This window comes from Bufo bufo, chromosome 1 (assembly GCF_905171765.1).
Source record: "Bufo bufo chromosome 1, aBufBuf1.1, whole genome shotgun sequence".
NCBI classification, from domain to species: domain Eukaryota; kingdom Metazoa; phylum Chordata; class Amphibia; order Anura; family Bufonidae; genus Bufo; species Bufo bufo.
In genome coordinates, this window is record NC_053389.1 from 19,222,703 (window position 1) to 19,239,634 (window position 16,932).

At 42.1% G+C, this 16,932-nt stretch overlaps 1 protein-coding gene across 1 annotated transcript in view; it reads left to right on the top strand.

Moving 5' to 3' along the window:
* The window catches only part of LOC120993488, a 32,962-nt gene extending 19,997 nt beyond the window's left edge, over window positions 1-12,965 (top strand). Inside the window, exons 2-5 of the mRNA XM_040422233.1 lie at window positions 708-880; window positions 1,414-1,542; window positions 10,791-10,913; window positions 12,568-12,965. Coding sequence (XP_040278167.1) covers window positions 708-880; window positions 1,414-1,542; window positions 10,791-10,913; window positions 12,568-12,965 — 823 coding nt within the window. The remainder of the gene's footprint in view (window positions 1-707; window positions 881-1,413; window positions 1,543-10,790; window positions 10,914-12,567) is intronic.
* The last annotated feature ends 3,967 nt before the right edge of the window (window positions 12,966-16,932 follow it).

A 16,932-nucleotide genomic window follows, 5' to 3' on the forward strand; every position in this document is an offset into this window, starting at 1 on the left:
ACTATGGGCTTAGATACAGTGGCTCAGCAGCACAGTATCACACATCATGGGCTTAGATACAGTGGCTCAGCAGCACAGTATCACACATCATGGGCTTAGATACAGTGGCTCAGCAGCACAGTATCACACATCATGGGCTTAGATACAGTGGCTCAGCAGCATAGTATCACACTTTGGGCTTAGATACAGTGGCTCAGCAGCACAGTATCACACACTATGGGCTTAGATACAGTGGCTCAGCAGCACAGTATCACACACTTTGGGCTTAGATACAGTGGCTCAGCAGCACAGTATCACACACTATGGGCTTAGATACAGTGGCTCAGCAGCACAGTATCACACACTATGGGCTTAGATACAGTGGCTCAGCAGCACAGTATCACACACTATGGGCTTAGATACAGTGGCTCAGCAGCACAGTATCACACACTATGGGCTTAGATACAGTGGCTCAGCAGCACAGTATCACACACTATGGGCTTAGATACAGTGGCTCAGCAGCACAGTATCACACACTATGGGCTTAGATACAGTGGCTCAGCAGCACAGTATCACACTTTGGGCTTAGATACAGTGGCTCAGCAGCACAGTATCGCACACTTTGGGCTTAGATACAGTGGCTCAGCAGCACAGTATCACACACTTTGGGCTTAGATACGCCAGCTGTGGAGGTCTCTTTGGATGACAGTATTTTCTGTCCCTTTCAGCCGCTCCACGTCCTTCGGGCTCCGGCTGTCGGTGGCGGTCATGCTGACTTTCAGCAATCTCTTCCTCCTCATCGCCATATCCACAAATTACTGGGCCTTATCGGTGTCTGGGGTGCACATCGGAATCTGGAAGAGGTGCCTCATAAATCTCTGTGAATCCCACTCCCTCATCAGTAAGTGGCTGTACATCTGAGAAAGCTGGGTGACAACCAATATGGCTGCCATCCTGACCCTCACGGGGGTTGTCAGCCAGCTGAGTCCTGAATGGCAGATTGAGCCATGTAGATGGATCTGTTCGACAGGTTTCCCTAACTGGACTTGGTGCATCCACTGACCACCATTAGGGGGCGCCAGCAGCAATGACCATTGTTCAAAGGGGTGGGGTTTAATCAACAGCCCCGCCCCCTCCCACACACTTCTATTTCAACCCATGATCTCCTCCCCTGAATTATGGGGGATCTGCCCGACCACATCCTCAGGGGCTGGGGACCTTCCATTACACCCCCTATAACATGCAGTGATACACCCCCTGGTGATAGTCCCCTATACAGTGGGTGACAACCCGTTAAAGCTCTAATACAGTCCATATTGGTTGTCACCCACCTTTCCAAAAACCAATTCCTCCCACTGGTCTGGACGCGTCTCGCCATCTTCTGTGTTGTCCCTTCTCTTTATGTAATAATGTCTCCTTTCCTCTCTCGTTCAGTCCACGCCAAGGTCTTCCTCGTCTTCTTCCTCATATTTAACATCCTGACCAATGCCTGCGTAATTCTGAGCGTCTGGGCCGGAGAGGAGGACAGCAAGAAGCTGATAGGAAAAACCAGTATCTTCAATGGTAAGAACAAGGATCAACTAACCATCACATGAGCGCTGTATGTATATACACAGATCTATCACATGAGCGCTGTATGTATATACACAGATCTATCACATGAGCGCTGTATGTATATACACAGATCTATTACATGAGCGCTGTATGTATATACACAGATCTATCACATGAGCGCTGTATGTATATACACAGATCTATCACATGAGCGCTGTATGTATATACACAGATCTATCACATGAGCGCTGTATGTATATACACAGATCTATCACATGAGCGCTGTACGTATATACACAGATCTATCACATGAGCGCTGTATGTATATACACAGATCTATCACATGAGCGCTGTATGTATATACACAGATCTATCACATGAGCGCTGTATGTATATACACAGATCTATCACATGAGCGCTGTATATATATACACAGATCTATCACATGAGCGCTGTATGTATATACACAGATCTATCACATGAGCGCTGTATGTATATACACAGATCTATTACATGAGCGCTGTATGTATATACACAGATCTATCACATGAGCGCTGTATGTATATACACAGATCTATCACATGAGCACTGTATGTATATACACAGATCTATCACATGAGCACTGTATGTATATTCACAGATCTATCACATGAGCGCTGTATGTATATACACAGATCTATCACATGAGCGCTGTATGTATATACACAGATCTATCACATGATCGCTGTATGTATATACACAGATCTATCACATGAGCGCTGTATGTATATACCCAGATCCATCACATGAGCGCTGTATGTATATACACAGATCTATCACATGAGCGCTGTATGTATATTCACAGATCCATCACATGAGCGCTGTATGTATATACACAGATCTATCACATGAGCGCTGTATGTATATATACACAGATCTATCACATGACCGGTGTATGTATATACACAGATCTATCACATGAGCGCTGTATATATATACACAGATCTATCACATGAGCGCTGTATGTATATACACAGATCTATCACATGAGCGCTGTATGTATATACACAGATCTATCACATGAGCGCTGTATATATATACACAGATCTATCACATGAGCGCTGTATGTATATACACAGATCTATCACATGAGCGCTGTATGTATATACACAGATCTATCACATGAGTGCTGTATGTATATACACAGATCTATCACATGAGCGCTGTATGTATATACACAGATCTATCACATGAGCGCTGTATGTATATACACAGATCTATCACATGAGCACTGTATGTATATTCACAGATCTATCACATGAGCGCTGTATGTATATACACAGATCTATCACATGAGCGCTGTATGTATATACACAGATCTATCACATGAGCGCTGTATGTATATACACAGATCTATCACATGAGCGCTGTATGTATATACACAGATCTATCACATGAGCGCTGTATGTATATACACAGATCCATCACATGAGCGCTGTATGTATATACACAGATCTATCACATGAGCGCTGTATGTATATACACAGATCTATCACATGAGCGCTGTATGTATATACACAGATCTATCACATGAGCGCTGTATGTATATACACAGATCTATCACATGAGCGCTGTATGTATATACACAGATCTATCACATGAGCGCTGTATGTATATACACAGATCTATCACATGAGCACTGTATGTATATTCACAGATCTATCACATGAGCGCTGTATGTATATACACAGATCCATCACATGAGCGCTGTATGTATATACACAGATCCATCACATGAGCGCTGTATGTATATACACAGATCTATCACATGAGCGCTGTATGTATATACACAGATCTATTACATGAGCGCTGTATGTATATACACAGATCTATCACATGAGCGCTGTATGTATATACACAGATCTATCACATGAGCGCTGTATGTATATACACAGATCTATCACATGAGCGCTGTATGTATATACACAGATCTATCACATGATCGCTGTATGTATATACACAGATCTATCACATGAGCGCTGTATGTATATACACAGATCTATCACATGAGCGCTGTATGTATATACACAGATCTATCACATGAGCGCTGTATGTATATACACAGATCTATCACATGAGCGCTGTATGTATATACACAGATCTATCACATGAGCGCTGTATGTATATACACAGATCTATCACATGAGCGCTGTATGTATATATACACAGATCTATCACATGAGCGCTGTATGTATATACACAGATCCATCACATGAGCGCTGTATGTATATACACAGATCCATCACATGAGCGCTGTATGTATATACACAGATCTATCACATGAGCGCTGTATGTATATACACAGATCTATCACATGAGCGCTGTATGTATATACACAGATCTATCACATGAGCGCTGTATGTATATATACACAGATCTATCACATGAGCGCTGTATGTATATACACAGATCTATCACATGAGCGCTGTATGTATATACACAGATCTATCACATGAGCGCTGTATGTATATACACAGATCTATCACATGAGCGCTGTATGTATATACACAGATCTATCACATGAGCGCTGTATGTATATACACAGATCTATCACATGAGCGCTGTATGTATATACACAGATCTATCACATGAGCGCTGTATGTACAGTGGGGGAAATAATTATTTGACCCCTCACTGATTTTGTAAGTTTGTCCAATGACAAAGAAATGAAAAGTCTCAGAACAGTATCATTTCAATGGTAGGTTTATTGTAACAGTGGCAGATAGCACATCAAAAGGAAAATCGAAAAAATAACTTTAAATAAAAGATAGCAACTGATTTGCATTTCATTGAGTGAAATAAGTATTTGAACCCCTACCAACCATTAAGAGTTCTGGCTCCCACAGAGTGGTTAGACACTTCTACTCAATTAGTCACCCTCATTAAGGACACCTGTCTTAACTAGTCACCTGTATAAAAGACACCTGTCCACAGAATCAATCAATCAAGCAGACTCCAAACTCTCCAACATGGGAAAGACCAAAGAGCTGTCCAAGGATGTCAGAGACAAAATTGTAGACCTGCACAAGGCTGGAATGGGCTACAAAACCATTAGCAAGAAGCTGGGAGAGAAGGTGACAACTGTTGGTGCGATTGTTCGAAAATGGAAGGAGCACAAAATGACCATCAATCGACCTCGCTCTGGGGCTCCACGCAAGATCTCACCTCGTGGGGTGTCAATGGTTCTGAGAAAGGTGAAAAAGCATCCTAGAACTACACGGGAGGAGTTAGTTAATGACCTCAAATTAGCAGGGACCACAGTCACCAAGAAAACCATTGGAAACACATTACACCGCAATGGATTAAAATCCTGCAGGGCTCGCAAGGTCCCCCTGCTCAGGAAGGCACATGTGCAGGCCCGTCTGAAGTTTGCCAATGAACACCTGAATGATTCAGAGAGTGACTGGGAGAAGGTGCTGTGGTCTGATGAGACCAAAATAGAGCTCTTTGGCATTAACTCAACTCGCTGTGTTTGGAGGAAGAAAAATGCTGCCTATGACCCCCAAAACACCGTCCCCACCGTCAAGCATGGGGGTGGAAACATTTTGCTTTGGGGGTGTTTTTCTGCTAAGGGCACAGGACAACTTATTCGCATAAACGGGAAAATGGACGGAGCCATGTATCGTGAAATCCTGAGCGACAACCTCCTTCCCTCTGCCAGGAAACTGAAAATGGGTCGTGGATGGGTGTTCCAGCACGACAATGACCCAAAACATACAGCAAAGGCAACAAAGGAGTGGCTCAAGAAGAAGCACATTAAGGTCATGGAGTGGCCTAGTCAGTCTCCGGACCTTAATCCAATCGAAAACCTATGGAGGGAGCTCAAGCTCAGAGTTGCACAGAGACAGCCTCGAAACCTTAGGGATTTAGAGATGATCTGCAAAGAGGAGTGGACCAACATTCCTCCTAAAATGTGCGCAAACTTGGTCATCAATTACAAGAAACGTTTGACCTCTGTGCTTGCAAACAAGGGTTTTTCCACCAAGTATTAAGTCTTTTTTTGTTAGAGGGTTCAAATACTTATTTCACTCAATGAAATGCAAATCAGTTGCTATCTTTTATTTAAAGTTATTTTTTCGATTTTCCTTTTGATGTGCTATCTGCCACTGTTACAATAAACCTACCATTGAAATGATACTGTTCTGAGACTTTTCATTTCTTTGTCATTGGACAAACTTACAAAATCAGTGAGGGGTCAAATAATTATTTCCCCCACTGTATATACACAGATCTATCACATGAGCGCTGTATGTATATACACAGATCTTTCACATGAGCGCTGTATGTATATATACAGATCTATCACATGAGCGCTGTATGTATATACACAGATCTATCACATGAGCGCTGTATGTATATATACAGATCTATCACATGAGCGCTGTATGTATATACACAGATCTATCACATGAGCGCTGTATGTATATACACAGATCTATCACATGAGCGCTGTATGTATATACACAGATCCATCACATGAGCGCTGTATGTATATACACAGATCTATCACATGAGTGCTGTATGTATATATACAGATCCATCACATGAGCGCTGTATGTATATACACAGATCTATCACATGAGCGCTGTATATATATACACAGATCCATCACATGAGCGCTGTATGTATATACACAGATCTATCACATGAGCGCTGTATGTATATACACAGATCTATCACATGAGCGCTGTATGTATATACACAGATCTATCACATGAGCGCTGTATGTATATACACAGATCTATCACATGAGCACTGTATGTATATACACAGATCTATCACATGAGCGCTGTATGTATATACACAGATCTATCACATGAGCGCTGTATGTATATACACAGATCTATCACATGAGCGCTGTATGTATATACACAGATCCATCACATGAGCGCTGTATGTATATACACAGATCCATCACATGAGCGCTGTATGTATATATACACAGATCCATCACATGAGCGCTGTATGTATATACACAGATCTATCACATGAGCGCTGTATGTATATACACAGATCTATCACATGAGCGCTGTATGTATATACACAGATCCATCACATGAGCGCTGTATGTATATACACAGATCTATCACATGAGCGCTGTATGTATATACACAGATCTATCACATGAGCGCTGTATGTATATACACAGATCCATCACATGATCGCTGTATGTATATACACAGATCTATCACATGAGCGCTGTATGTATATACCCAGATCCATCACATGAGCGCTGTATGTATATACACAGATCTATCACATGAGCGCTGTATGTATATACACAGATCTATCACATGAGCGCTGTATGTATATACACAGATCTATCACATGAGCGCTGTATGTATATACACAGATCTATCACATGAGCGCTGTATGTATATACACAGATCTATCACATGAGCGCTGTATGTATATACACAGACCTATCACATGAGCGCTGTATGTATATACACAGATCCATCACATGAGCGCTGTATGTATATACACAGATCCATCACATGAGCGCTGTATGTATATACACAGATCTATCACATGAGCGCTGTATGTATATACACAGATCCATCACATGAGCGCTGTATGTATATACACAGATCCATCACATGAGCGCTGTATGTATATACACAGATCTATCACATGAGCGCTGTATGTATATATACAGATCTATCACATGAGCGCTGTATGTATATACACAGATCTATCACATGAGCGCTGTATGTATATACACAGATCTATCACATGAGCGCTGTATGAATATACACAGATCTATCAGATGAGAAGTGTATGTATATACACAGATCTATCACATGAGCGCTGTATGTATATACACAGATCTATCACATGAGCGCTGTATGTATATATACACAGATCTATCACATGAGCGCTGTATGTATATACACAGATCTATCACATGAGCGCTGTATGTATATACACAGATCTATCACATGAGCGCTGTATGTATATACACAGATCTATTACATGAGCGCTGTATGTATATACACAGATCTATCACATGAGCGCTGTATGTATATACACAGATCTATCACATGAGCGCTGTATGTATATACACAGATCTATCACATGAGCGCTGTATGTATATATACAGATCTATCACATGAGCGCTGTATGTATATACACAGATCTATCACATGAGCGCTGTATGTATATACACAGATCTATCACATGAGCGCTGTATGTATATACACAGATCTATCACATGAGCGCTGTATGTATATACACAGATCTATCACATGAGCACTGTATGTATATACACAGATCTATCACATGAGCGCTGTATGTATATACACAGATCTATCACATGAGCGCTGTATGTATATACACAGATCTATCACATGAGCGCTGTATGTATATACACAGATCTATCACATGAGCACTGTATGTATATACACAGATCTATCACATGAGCGCTGTATGTATATACACAGATCCATCACATGAGCGCTGTATGTATATACACAGATCTATCACATGAGCGCTGTATGTATATACACAGATCTATCACATGAGCGCTGTATGTATATACACAGATCTATCACATGAGCGCTGTATGTATATACACAGACCTATCACATGAGCGCTGTATGTATATACACAGATCTATCACATGAGCGCTGTATATATATACACAGATCTATCACATGAGCGCTGTATGTATATACACAGATCTATCACATGAGCGCTGTATGTATATACACAGATCTATCACATGAGCGCTGTATGTATATACACAGATCTATCACATGAGCACTGTATGTATATACACAGATCTATCACATGAGCGCTGTATGTATATACACAGATCCATCACATGAGCGCTGTATGTATATACACAGATCTATCACATGAGCGCTGTATGTATATACACAGATCTATCACATGAGCGCTGTATGTATATACACAGATCTATCACATGAGCGCTGTATGTATATACACAGACCTATCACATGAGCGCTGTATGTATATACACAGATCTATCACATGAGCGCTGTATATATATACACAGATCTATCACATGAGCGCTGTATGTATATACACAGATCTATCACATGAGCGCTGTATGTATATACACAGATCTATCACATGAGCGCTGTATGTATATACACAGATCTATCACATGAGCGCTGTATGTATATACACAGATCTATCACATGAGCGCTGTATGTATATACACAGATCTATCACATGAGCGCTGTATGTATATACACAGATCTATCACATGAGTGCTGTATGTATATATACAGATCCATCACATGAGCGCTGTATGTATATACACAGATCTATCACATGAGCGCTGTATGTATATACACAGATCTATCACATGAGCGCTGTATGTATATACACAGATCTATCACATGAGCGCTGTATGTATATACACAGATCTATCACATGAGCGCTGTATGTATATACACAGATCTATCACATGAGCGCTGTATGTATATACACAGATCTATCACATGAGCGCTGTATGTATATACACAGATCTATCACATGAGCGCTGTATGTATATACACAGATCTATCACATCAGCGCTGTATGTATATACACAGATCTATCACATGAGCGCTGTATGTATATACACAGATCTATCACATGAGCGCTGTATGTATATACACAGATCCATCACATGAGCGCTGTATGTATATACACAGATCTATCACATGAGCGCTGTATGTATATACACAGATCTATCACATGAGCGCTGTATGTATATACACAGATCTATCACATGAGCGCTGTATGTATATACACAGATCTATCACATGAGCGCTGTATGTATATACACAGATCTATCACATGAGCGCTGTATGTATATACACAGATCTATCACATGAGCGCTGTATGTATATACACAGATCTATCACATGAGCGCTGTATGTATATTCACAGATCTATCACATGAGCGCTGTATGTATATACACAGATCTATCACATGAGCGCTGTATGTATATACACAGATCTATCACATGAGCGCTGTATGTATATACACAGATCTATTACATGAGCGCTGTATGTATATACACAGATCTATCACATGAGCGCTGTATGTATATACACAGATCTATCACATGAGCGCTGTATGTATATACACAGATCCATCACATGAGCGCTGTATGTATATACACAGATCTATCACATGAGCGCTGTATGTATATACACAGATCTATCACATGAGCGCTGTATGTATATACACAGATCTATCACATGAGCGCTGTATGTATATACACAGATCTATCACATGAGCGCTGTATGTATATACACAGATCCATCACATGAGCGCTGTATGTATATACACAGATCTATCACATGAGCGCTGTATGTATATACACAGATCTATCACATGAGCGCTGTATGTATATATACACAGATCTATCACATGAGCGCTGTATGTATATACACAGATCTATCACATGAGCGCTGTATGTATATACACAGATCTATCACATGAGCGCTGTATGTATATACACAGATCTATCACATGAGCGCTGTATGTATATACACAGATCCATCACATGAGCGCTGTATGTATATACACAGATCTATCACATGAGCGCTGTATGTATATATACACAGATCTATCACATGAGCGCTGTATGTATATACACAGATCTATCACATGAGCGCTGTATGTATATACACAGATCTATCACATGAGCGCTGTATGTATATACACAGATCTATCACATGAGCGCTGTATGTATATACACAGATCTATCACATGAGCGCTGTATGTATATACACAGATCTATCACATGAGTGCACCCACCTTCTGACATATTACTTACCCACTGGCCCGACTCTGTAAGGATTGTTTATTTTTGAAAGTTAAGTGTTGCAGAATTTTTTTTACAGCCAAAAATAAAGAAATAAAATACAAATGGTATAAGAAATTGTTACTACAAACACTGCTTTTTTTTCATCAGCATTTTAAAGATACTCTGTTTCTGTCATTTTCCCATAGACTTCTCAATAGGAAAAAAAAGTTACAATAAAAAAATGACACTCCTAAAAAAGTTTGTAAAAAAACAAACAAACAGAATTTTATGGTGTTTTTTCACAAGCCCAGAAAAATCCATAAAGACACGAGATAGTGTGGCAGCCGCCTGTTATCCGATCTCCCACAGTTTCCTGATCCCTGGAGACCAACAGTTCTGAATGTAGCAGAGAACTTCAGATGTGTAACATTGTTGCATCTCTTTCAGCATTCCTTGGAATTGCCGGAATGGTTTCTGCAACCGTTTTCTTTGCGTTGGCTTCCGATCTGAGACAATTGCTGTATGGCTTCTCGTTAGGCTGGCTGGGCACAGTTCTAGTTGTTATATGTGGTAGGTATTATGTTTACATTTTTAAAGAGGAATTGTCTATTAACATGACCTGGGATAGGGTAGGATGATGGAAGCGGGGAAGCTATGTGGAAAACCAACCTCAAGGGGAACTTCTTTCCTGAATATGGAGTTATGAAAAGACAACTTATGTCACTTATGTTGGCATGCAGTCCTGCTGGTATTGCCCTTTGGTGCTGGGTCACTTGATGAGCAGATGGTGACCAGGACTCCCTTGGTGTTAGGGGCAAAATGTTTTCAGGGAAAAAAAAAAACTTATAATGGGTTGTGACGGATACCACCCCTCGACATTAACTACGTCGAGCTCACGAGACGCGGTATGGTCCCTGGTTACCAAGCCGTGACGTTACGCCCTCCTGGAGGAGCATGTAAGGGCAGCTTGGTACAGTTTACACAGACTCCTCCTGTCCACGCGGGCACAGAGAGGCAACAAGCTGAGAGAGCCTTTTCACTGCCGCAGGGTAAACAGCGCCGTCTCAGCTCGGGTATACTGCCACCAGCTTCTCGTTTGATATAAGCCCGGTCCGCTAACGGGATTATATAGGGTGAGAAACCAACCCGCGGTAGCTTATAACTAGGCCAAAATACAGACATGGGGATTTGTGATCGAGATACAAGACAGCACAAGATTAATATATATTTAATCGCCTTAAGGGCACACTAGATAATACAATATACACAAAGAATATATACAGTGGTCTGAGGTTACAGATACAGGTTATGTGGTACAAACAGGATTACACAGAGTACAAGTCAGTTACCGGGTAGATGAATGTTCCTTTGAGTTAGGATGGGGTAATAGTCCTTGGCTGCAGTCACGTGGGGGGCAGTGATGTCATCTGCTTCCAGGTCTCTCCAAACACATGGCATGATGTGAACCCCTTTCAGAAAAAGACACGCCCGCTTGCTGGCACAAGCCTTTTAACCTGTAGCCAGTCCCTCCCCTCCAGGCCTTTGGGAGGGGTCCACCTACCCCCTTCCCCCCTCTGCTGGGCTGTCAGCAAATGACCCACAAAACCCTTTAGGGTTTATAGCTCCAGGCCAGAAGGTCATGGGAAGATGGTTCTGGGACCAACGGATCCGCCTGGGTTCCGGTTACCAGTAGATTCCAAGCATGGTACCGTTAGTGGGTTTCTGTGGGGAGATATGTATATCTCCCCTCCCGGGCATCCTAGCATCAAGCCAGGACCATGTGGATGCTTGGCTTTGCCCCAGGATCGCAAAAAGATAACCGAATTATGCCTGGGATGGACGGACGATTCATAATTCCTTATGAAATGTTGGTGCCAACATGTCTGTGGGAAAGTGATACATCTGGTCCAGGGCTGAGACCTCCTGCCGGGACTTTTCTCGCTACATCCTCTTGGTGCCAGGTAGAAGAGGTGTGACTTTATCCACTTGGGGCCTCCTTGAAGCCTCGACCCCTGGGGGTTTTTCTCCCTTTCTATCTGACAGCAGATGGCTGGGGGGTGAGAACATATTTTGCATGTACACTGACTGTGTACATGCAAAAGGTGAATCAAATGAAAATCAGGGCTGCCAGTAAATGATAATCCATATTCCTCACAGGTGTTATTTCTCCAAGGGCCACATGCAGCAGACATCTTGTAACTGAGCTCCTTTTCCTTCTTTGCAGGTATCATGAGTTTAGTTCATGAATGTCTAGAACCTGACAAACCCTCCACCTCATTACAAAACCTCATTCAAAGAAATAATGCGCAACCTGTGCCCTATCCAGGAACTCAACCTGTGCCCTATCCAGGAACTCAACCTGTGCCCTATCCAGGAACTCAACCTGTGCCCTATCCAGGAACTCAACCTGTGCCCTATCAAGGAACTCAACCAGTGTCCTATCCAGGAACTAAACCTGTGCCCTATCCGGGAACTCAACCTGTGCCCTATCCGGGAACTCAACCTGTGCCCTATCCGGGAACTCAACCTGTGCCCTATCCAGGAACTCAACCTGTGCCCTATCCGGGAACTCAACCTGTGCCCTATCCAGAAAGTCAACCGCCACCCTATCCAGGAACTTAACCTGCGTCAACCAGCATCATAGTCTCTTAAAGGGAAATACCTGTTCTAGAGACCTCCTGGGTATTTAAAGGGGCGTTACACCAAAAAAAAATGAAAGGTAGAACACGAAGAGGAAATGATTTAAGGAGCATTCCTCAAAATAACTAAAATATTGTGAAATACAAACCCCTGTAAGAGTGGGGTCCTTTACCTTACCAACCCCCAGACACTGCTTCATTCCCAACACTGGGCTCGGCTATTTTTGTCAGTGCCATAAGCTGTCAATGAAGCGTCAGGGCACATGCTCGAATGCCGCTTTATTCAAACTCCTCCTTGAGGGACCAGGACCCCCCCCCCCCTTTCCTGCATTCAGAGTCCCAGGGGTCAGACCTCCACTTATGTAATCACCTATAAAATGGCTAGGTGAAAAATTCTCCCCCTTTAAGGAGAGTTGAAATGATAAAGCATGCTCATTAGCCCTTACTTTCAGCTTGGGGGGGCAGGGGTGCCTTTAAATTTGTAAAATAATGTATATAATAAGCCACAAAATACACATATAAACCCCCTCCTCATAAGAAGTTAAATGGAAAAAAGCTGCCACCTCACTCTTCAAGTCTTAAGAAGTAGACTCCTCCTGCAGGGCAGTTGTCACAGCCACTATCTCTGGCTGTGACCTTCCATCATTGCTTGTTCGGCGCTCCTCGCTGAAGTTCTGTTTCTGTGTCATTTGTGGTTCTTTATGGGTTAACTCCCCTGTGTGCTTATTAGGAGTTAATCCTCTGTCTGCTCCATGGGTGTGGCTTCTCTGCTGCACCCATGGAACCTGTATATAAGGCTGAGGTTTCCTCAGTTCTGGGTCAGCTCTCCTGGTGTGTGTTGTCTTGTCCTGTCCTGCTCCTGGTTTGTACTCGCTCTCCCATGCTGCTGACCCATGGGATCCGTGTCTGTCTGTCTGTGCTCTGTGGGTTTCCCTACTTGTTCATTTGCGTCCTTTTTGACGTCTTCTTTCCTGTCTTTCTGTTATCTGTTCTGCCAGTTATGTTTTAGTTACTTTGTGTTTATTCTGATGTCTGTGTTCAGCAAGCCTTTGCAGCAGAGTGGCATGACAAGGCCATGCAGTTTACAACTAGTGGAGCAAGTCCTTCTCTGCTCATTGCCACTCCTGCTCCCTTGCGTGAACTCCTGCTTGTATTATTAGTTGCCCTGTTTTGTATTTGCCTGTATGTTATGTATGCCTATGTGCCGTCTGTACCTTCTGGTACCTGTTGTCCATTTGCTCCTGCTGTCACTGTCTAGCTCACGCTCCAGAGTGGACCCTGGCAACTTCCTGTGGCAAAGCCTAACCTTACCTTCTGAGGCCCTAGTGAAAACCAGGAGTTGCTTAGTTACGCCCCTCTGGAGTATTACTAGACAGTGGCGCAGTGGGGGTTTTCTCCCACTGTGCTGACGGTACATAGAGCTCATGTTTTCTCTGTGCTGCCTTTCATGTTTTTGTTTGTGCAATAAACTCTTATGTGTCTGTACCTGATTTCCGTTTATTGCATGACGACGCGGTGGTCTCTCCTGGGACCTCCAACTCGTGACAGCAGTGTCATGTGACCACACTCACCTCATCTGATTGGGTCAAGTAGCTGTTTAGTAAAGGCAATAGCGCCCCCTAGATCAGCATTATTCTTGTATTTATAGGGGTTAACATAGCCATCCTGTACAGGTTCCTTTTAAAGCAAATCTCAACCTTTTAAAACCATTTTATATCTTTGTAGCAATCAAAGCTCTCTTCGCTGATACAGAGCTCCAAATCCCCTGCATTGACATAAAGATAAAAAGTATGATTCTTCTTACCTGCAACTAACACTAGAGGGAGCTAAGCTTATTGTATACTGCTGTATAACCAGTATGCAGTAAGCCGCTGAGCTCCCTCTAGTGGTGACAGCAGAAAGTCAAAATTTTATTATGTAATAAGCAGGGGATTTGGAGCTCTGTATCAGAAAGGCAGTCCTCTGACCCTTATGCATAAGTATATATTTAGTGTCACAGATAAATGGAGCAGTATTTAATTTATTTTCTTATTATTCCTCTTGAAACTTGAAAATGTGCAAAATGTATGTAAGTTTGTCAATCTCCATCTTGTCACTTTGTAGTTTTATGGTAATAAAGCAGTTCTTAATTAGCAGATTATTTATGTGGGGAGTCTTACATAATCTTTATAATATCCCCAGAAAAATAGACAATCTGATCATGACAAAAATAAGAGCAATTACAGGAGCACTGTCATTAAGGCTGATGCTCCTCGGGGGCAGAGCAACAGTGTTAGTGCTTAAATGCATAGAAGGTGGAGCATGACACAGGGATTCTCCAACTTTGAATTCTTGTGTTATGCTCTGCCCCCACAGGACCTGACCTAGGCATAGCACAGTCTATCGGGTGTGCTTAGTGTCCTCTTAAAGGGAATTTGTCATTTGGATGTAGCCCTAGTAACTGCAGTATTATATGAGTATTACTGCAGATAGGGAGTCTAGAGCACTATTTGTTTTATTTTCATAAGGCCCTCATGTGCCTTCAAAGCTTTGCTGCACTACATTGCCAAGACTGCTTAACTTGATCTCCATTATTTGCATGCAAGCTCAGCAATTTAGAAAAGGTAGCAGAATGCATGAGAGCAGTATGAAAATAAAAAGCAGTGCTCTAGACCTTCTATCTGCAGTGCTGCAGTTAATTGGGCTAATTCCAGGTGACAGATTCCTTTTAAAGTGCAATAAGGTCCTCAGGGGCGGGGCTATGACAAACCTCTTTTTGTATGTGAAATGGTTGTTACTGTATTTATTGGATGATCACATTTTTGCCTCTGACTGGATTCACACATAGGGGGCAGATTTATGAAACTGTCTAAAACAGAAACTGACTTTTGTGCAAACAGCGACCAATCACAGTGCAGCTTTCATTTCATATTGTGCTCTTGCACACCAAAACCCGTGCTGTGATGGGTTGCTGTGTTGCCAGCAAACAGTTTCTCTTTTAGACAGTTTTTATAAATCGGCCCATTGTCTTTTTTTCATAGCCTTTTCTTGACTTTTGCATTTTAATATTTTTACTTTTTTTTTTTTGCATGTGTAATTTTTGGTGCATTTTCTGCAGGAAAAAATCCAGCTTTCTAGATGTTAGCTGAGAGTCCACTGGAATTCTTCAGCACAGGGCACAGAAGTGTTTTCGCCTTTTCTTGACTTTTGCATTTCTACATTTTTTTTTTGCATGTGTAATTTTTGGTGCATTTTCTGCAGGAAAAATTCCAGCTTTCCAGATGTTAGCTGAGAGTCCACTGGAATTCTTCAGCACAGGGCACAGAAGTGTTTTCTTATTTTTTGCTTAAAAAAAACTGCACAGAATCAAGATAAAATAATACATTTCTAATTCCCTGCTAACTCTCCAATCAAGAGATTATATACAAGGTATCAGCTGTGGGATTCCCTCTCATTAGGGGAAACACCAAAACCCTAAACAGCCAATCGGAGCAAGAACCCGTCCAATCACAAAAGGTGGCACCTACTCCGACACATAACCTGTATGTAATCGAAAATCTAAATCCGCGTTGGTTGAATTTGATCACGTGATCGGTGTGTTTAGGAAAGCGGGGAATCTCAAATGTGTTATTGGATATTGATTGTGCACTCGTTTGTGAATGTTAGAGAATGGCGCTTTTAGGCTCTCATTGACAAAAAATACCGCACTAAGGCTACTTTCACACCTGCGTCAAAGGATTCCGGCGAGCAGTTCCGTCGTCCGGCAATCCGGACGCCAACTGATGGCATTTGTCAGGCGGATCCGTCTGACAAATGCATTGAAATAACGGATCCGTCCGTAGATTTTGTGTTGCTGATGTTTTCGGCTTACATGTTGGGAGTTGTAGTTTCAGAGATCTGTGTCAAAAAAATCAGGACTCGGTGTAATCAATCTCCAACCCTGGTTGGTTTTTATTTTCATGCCACACAGC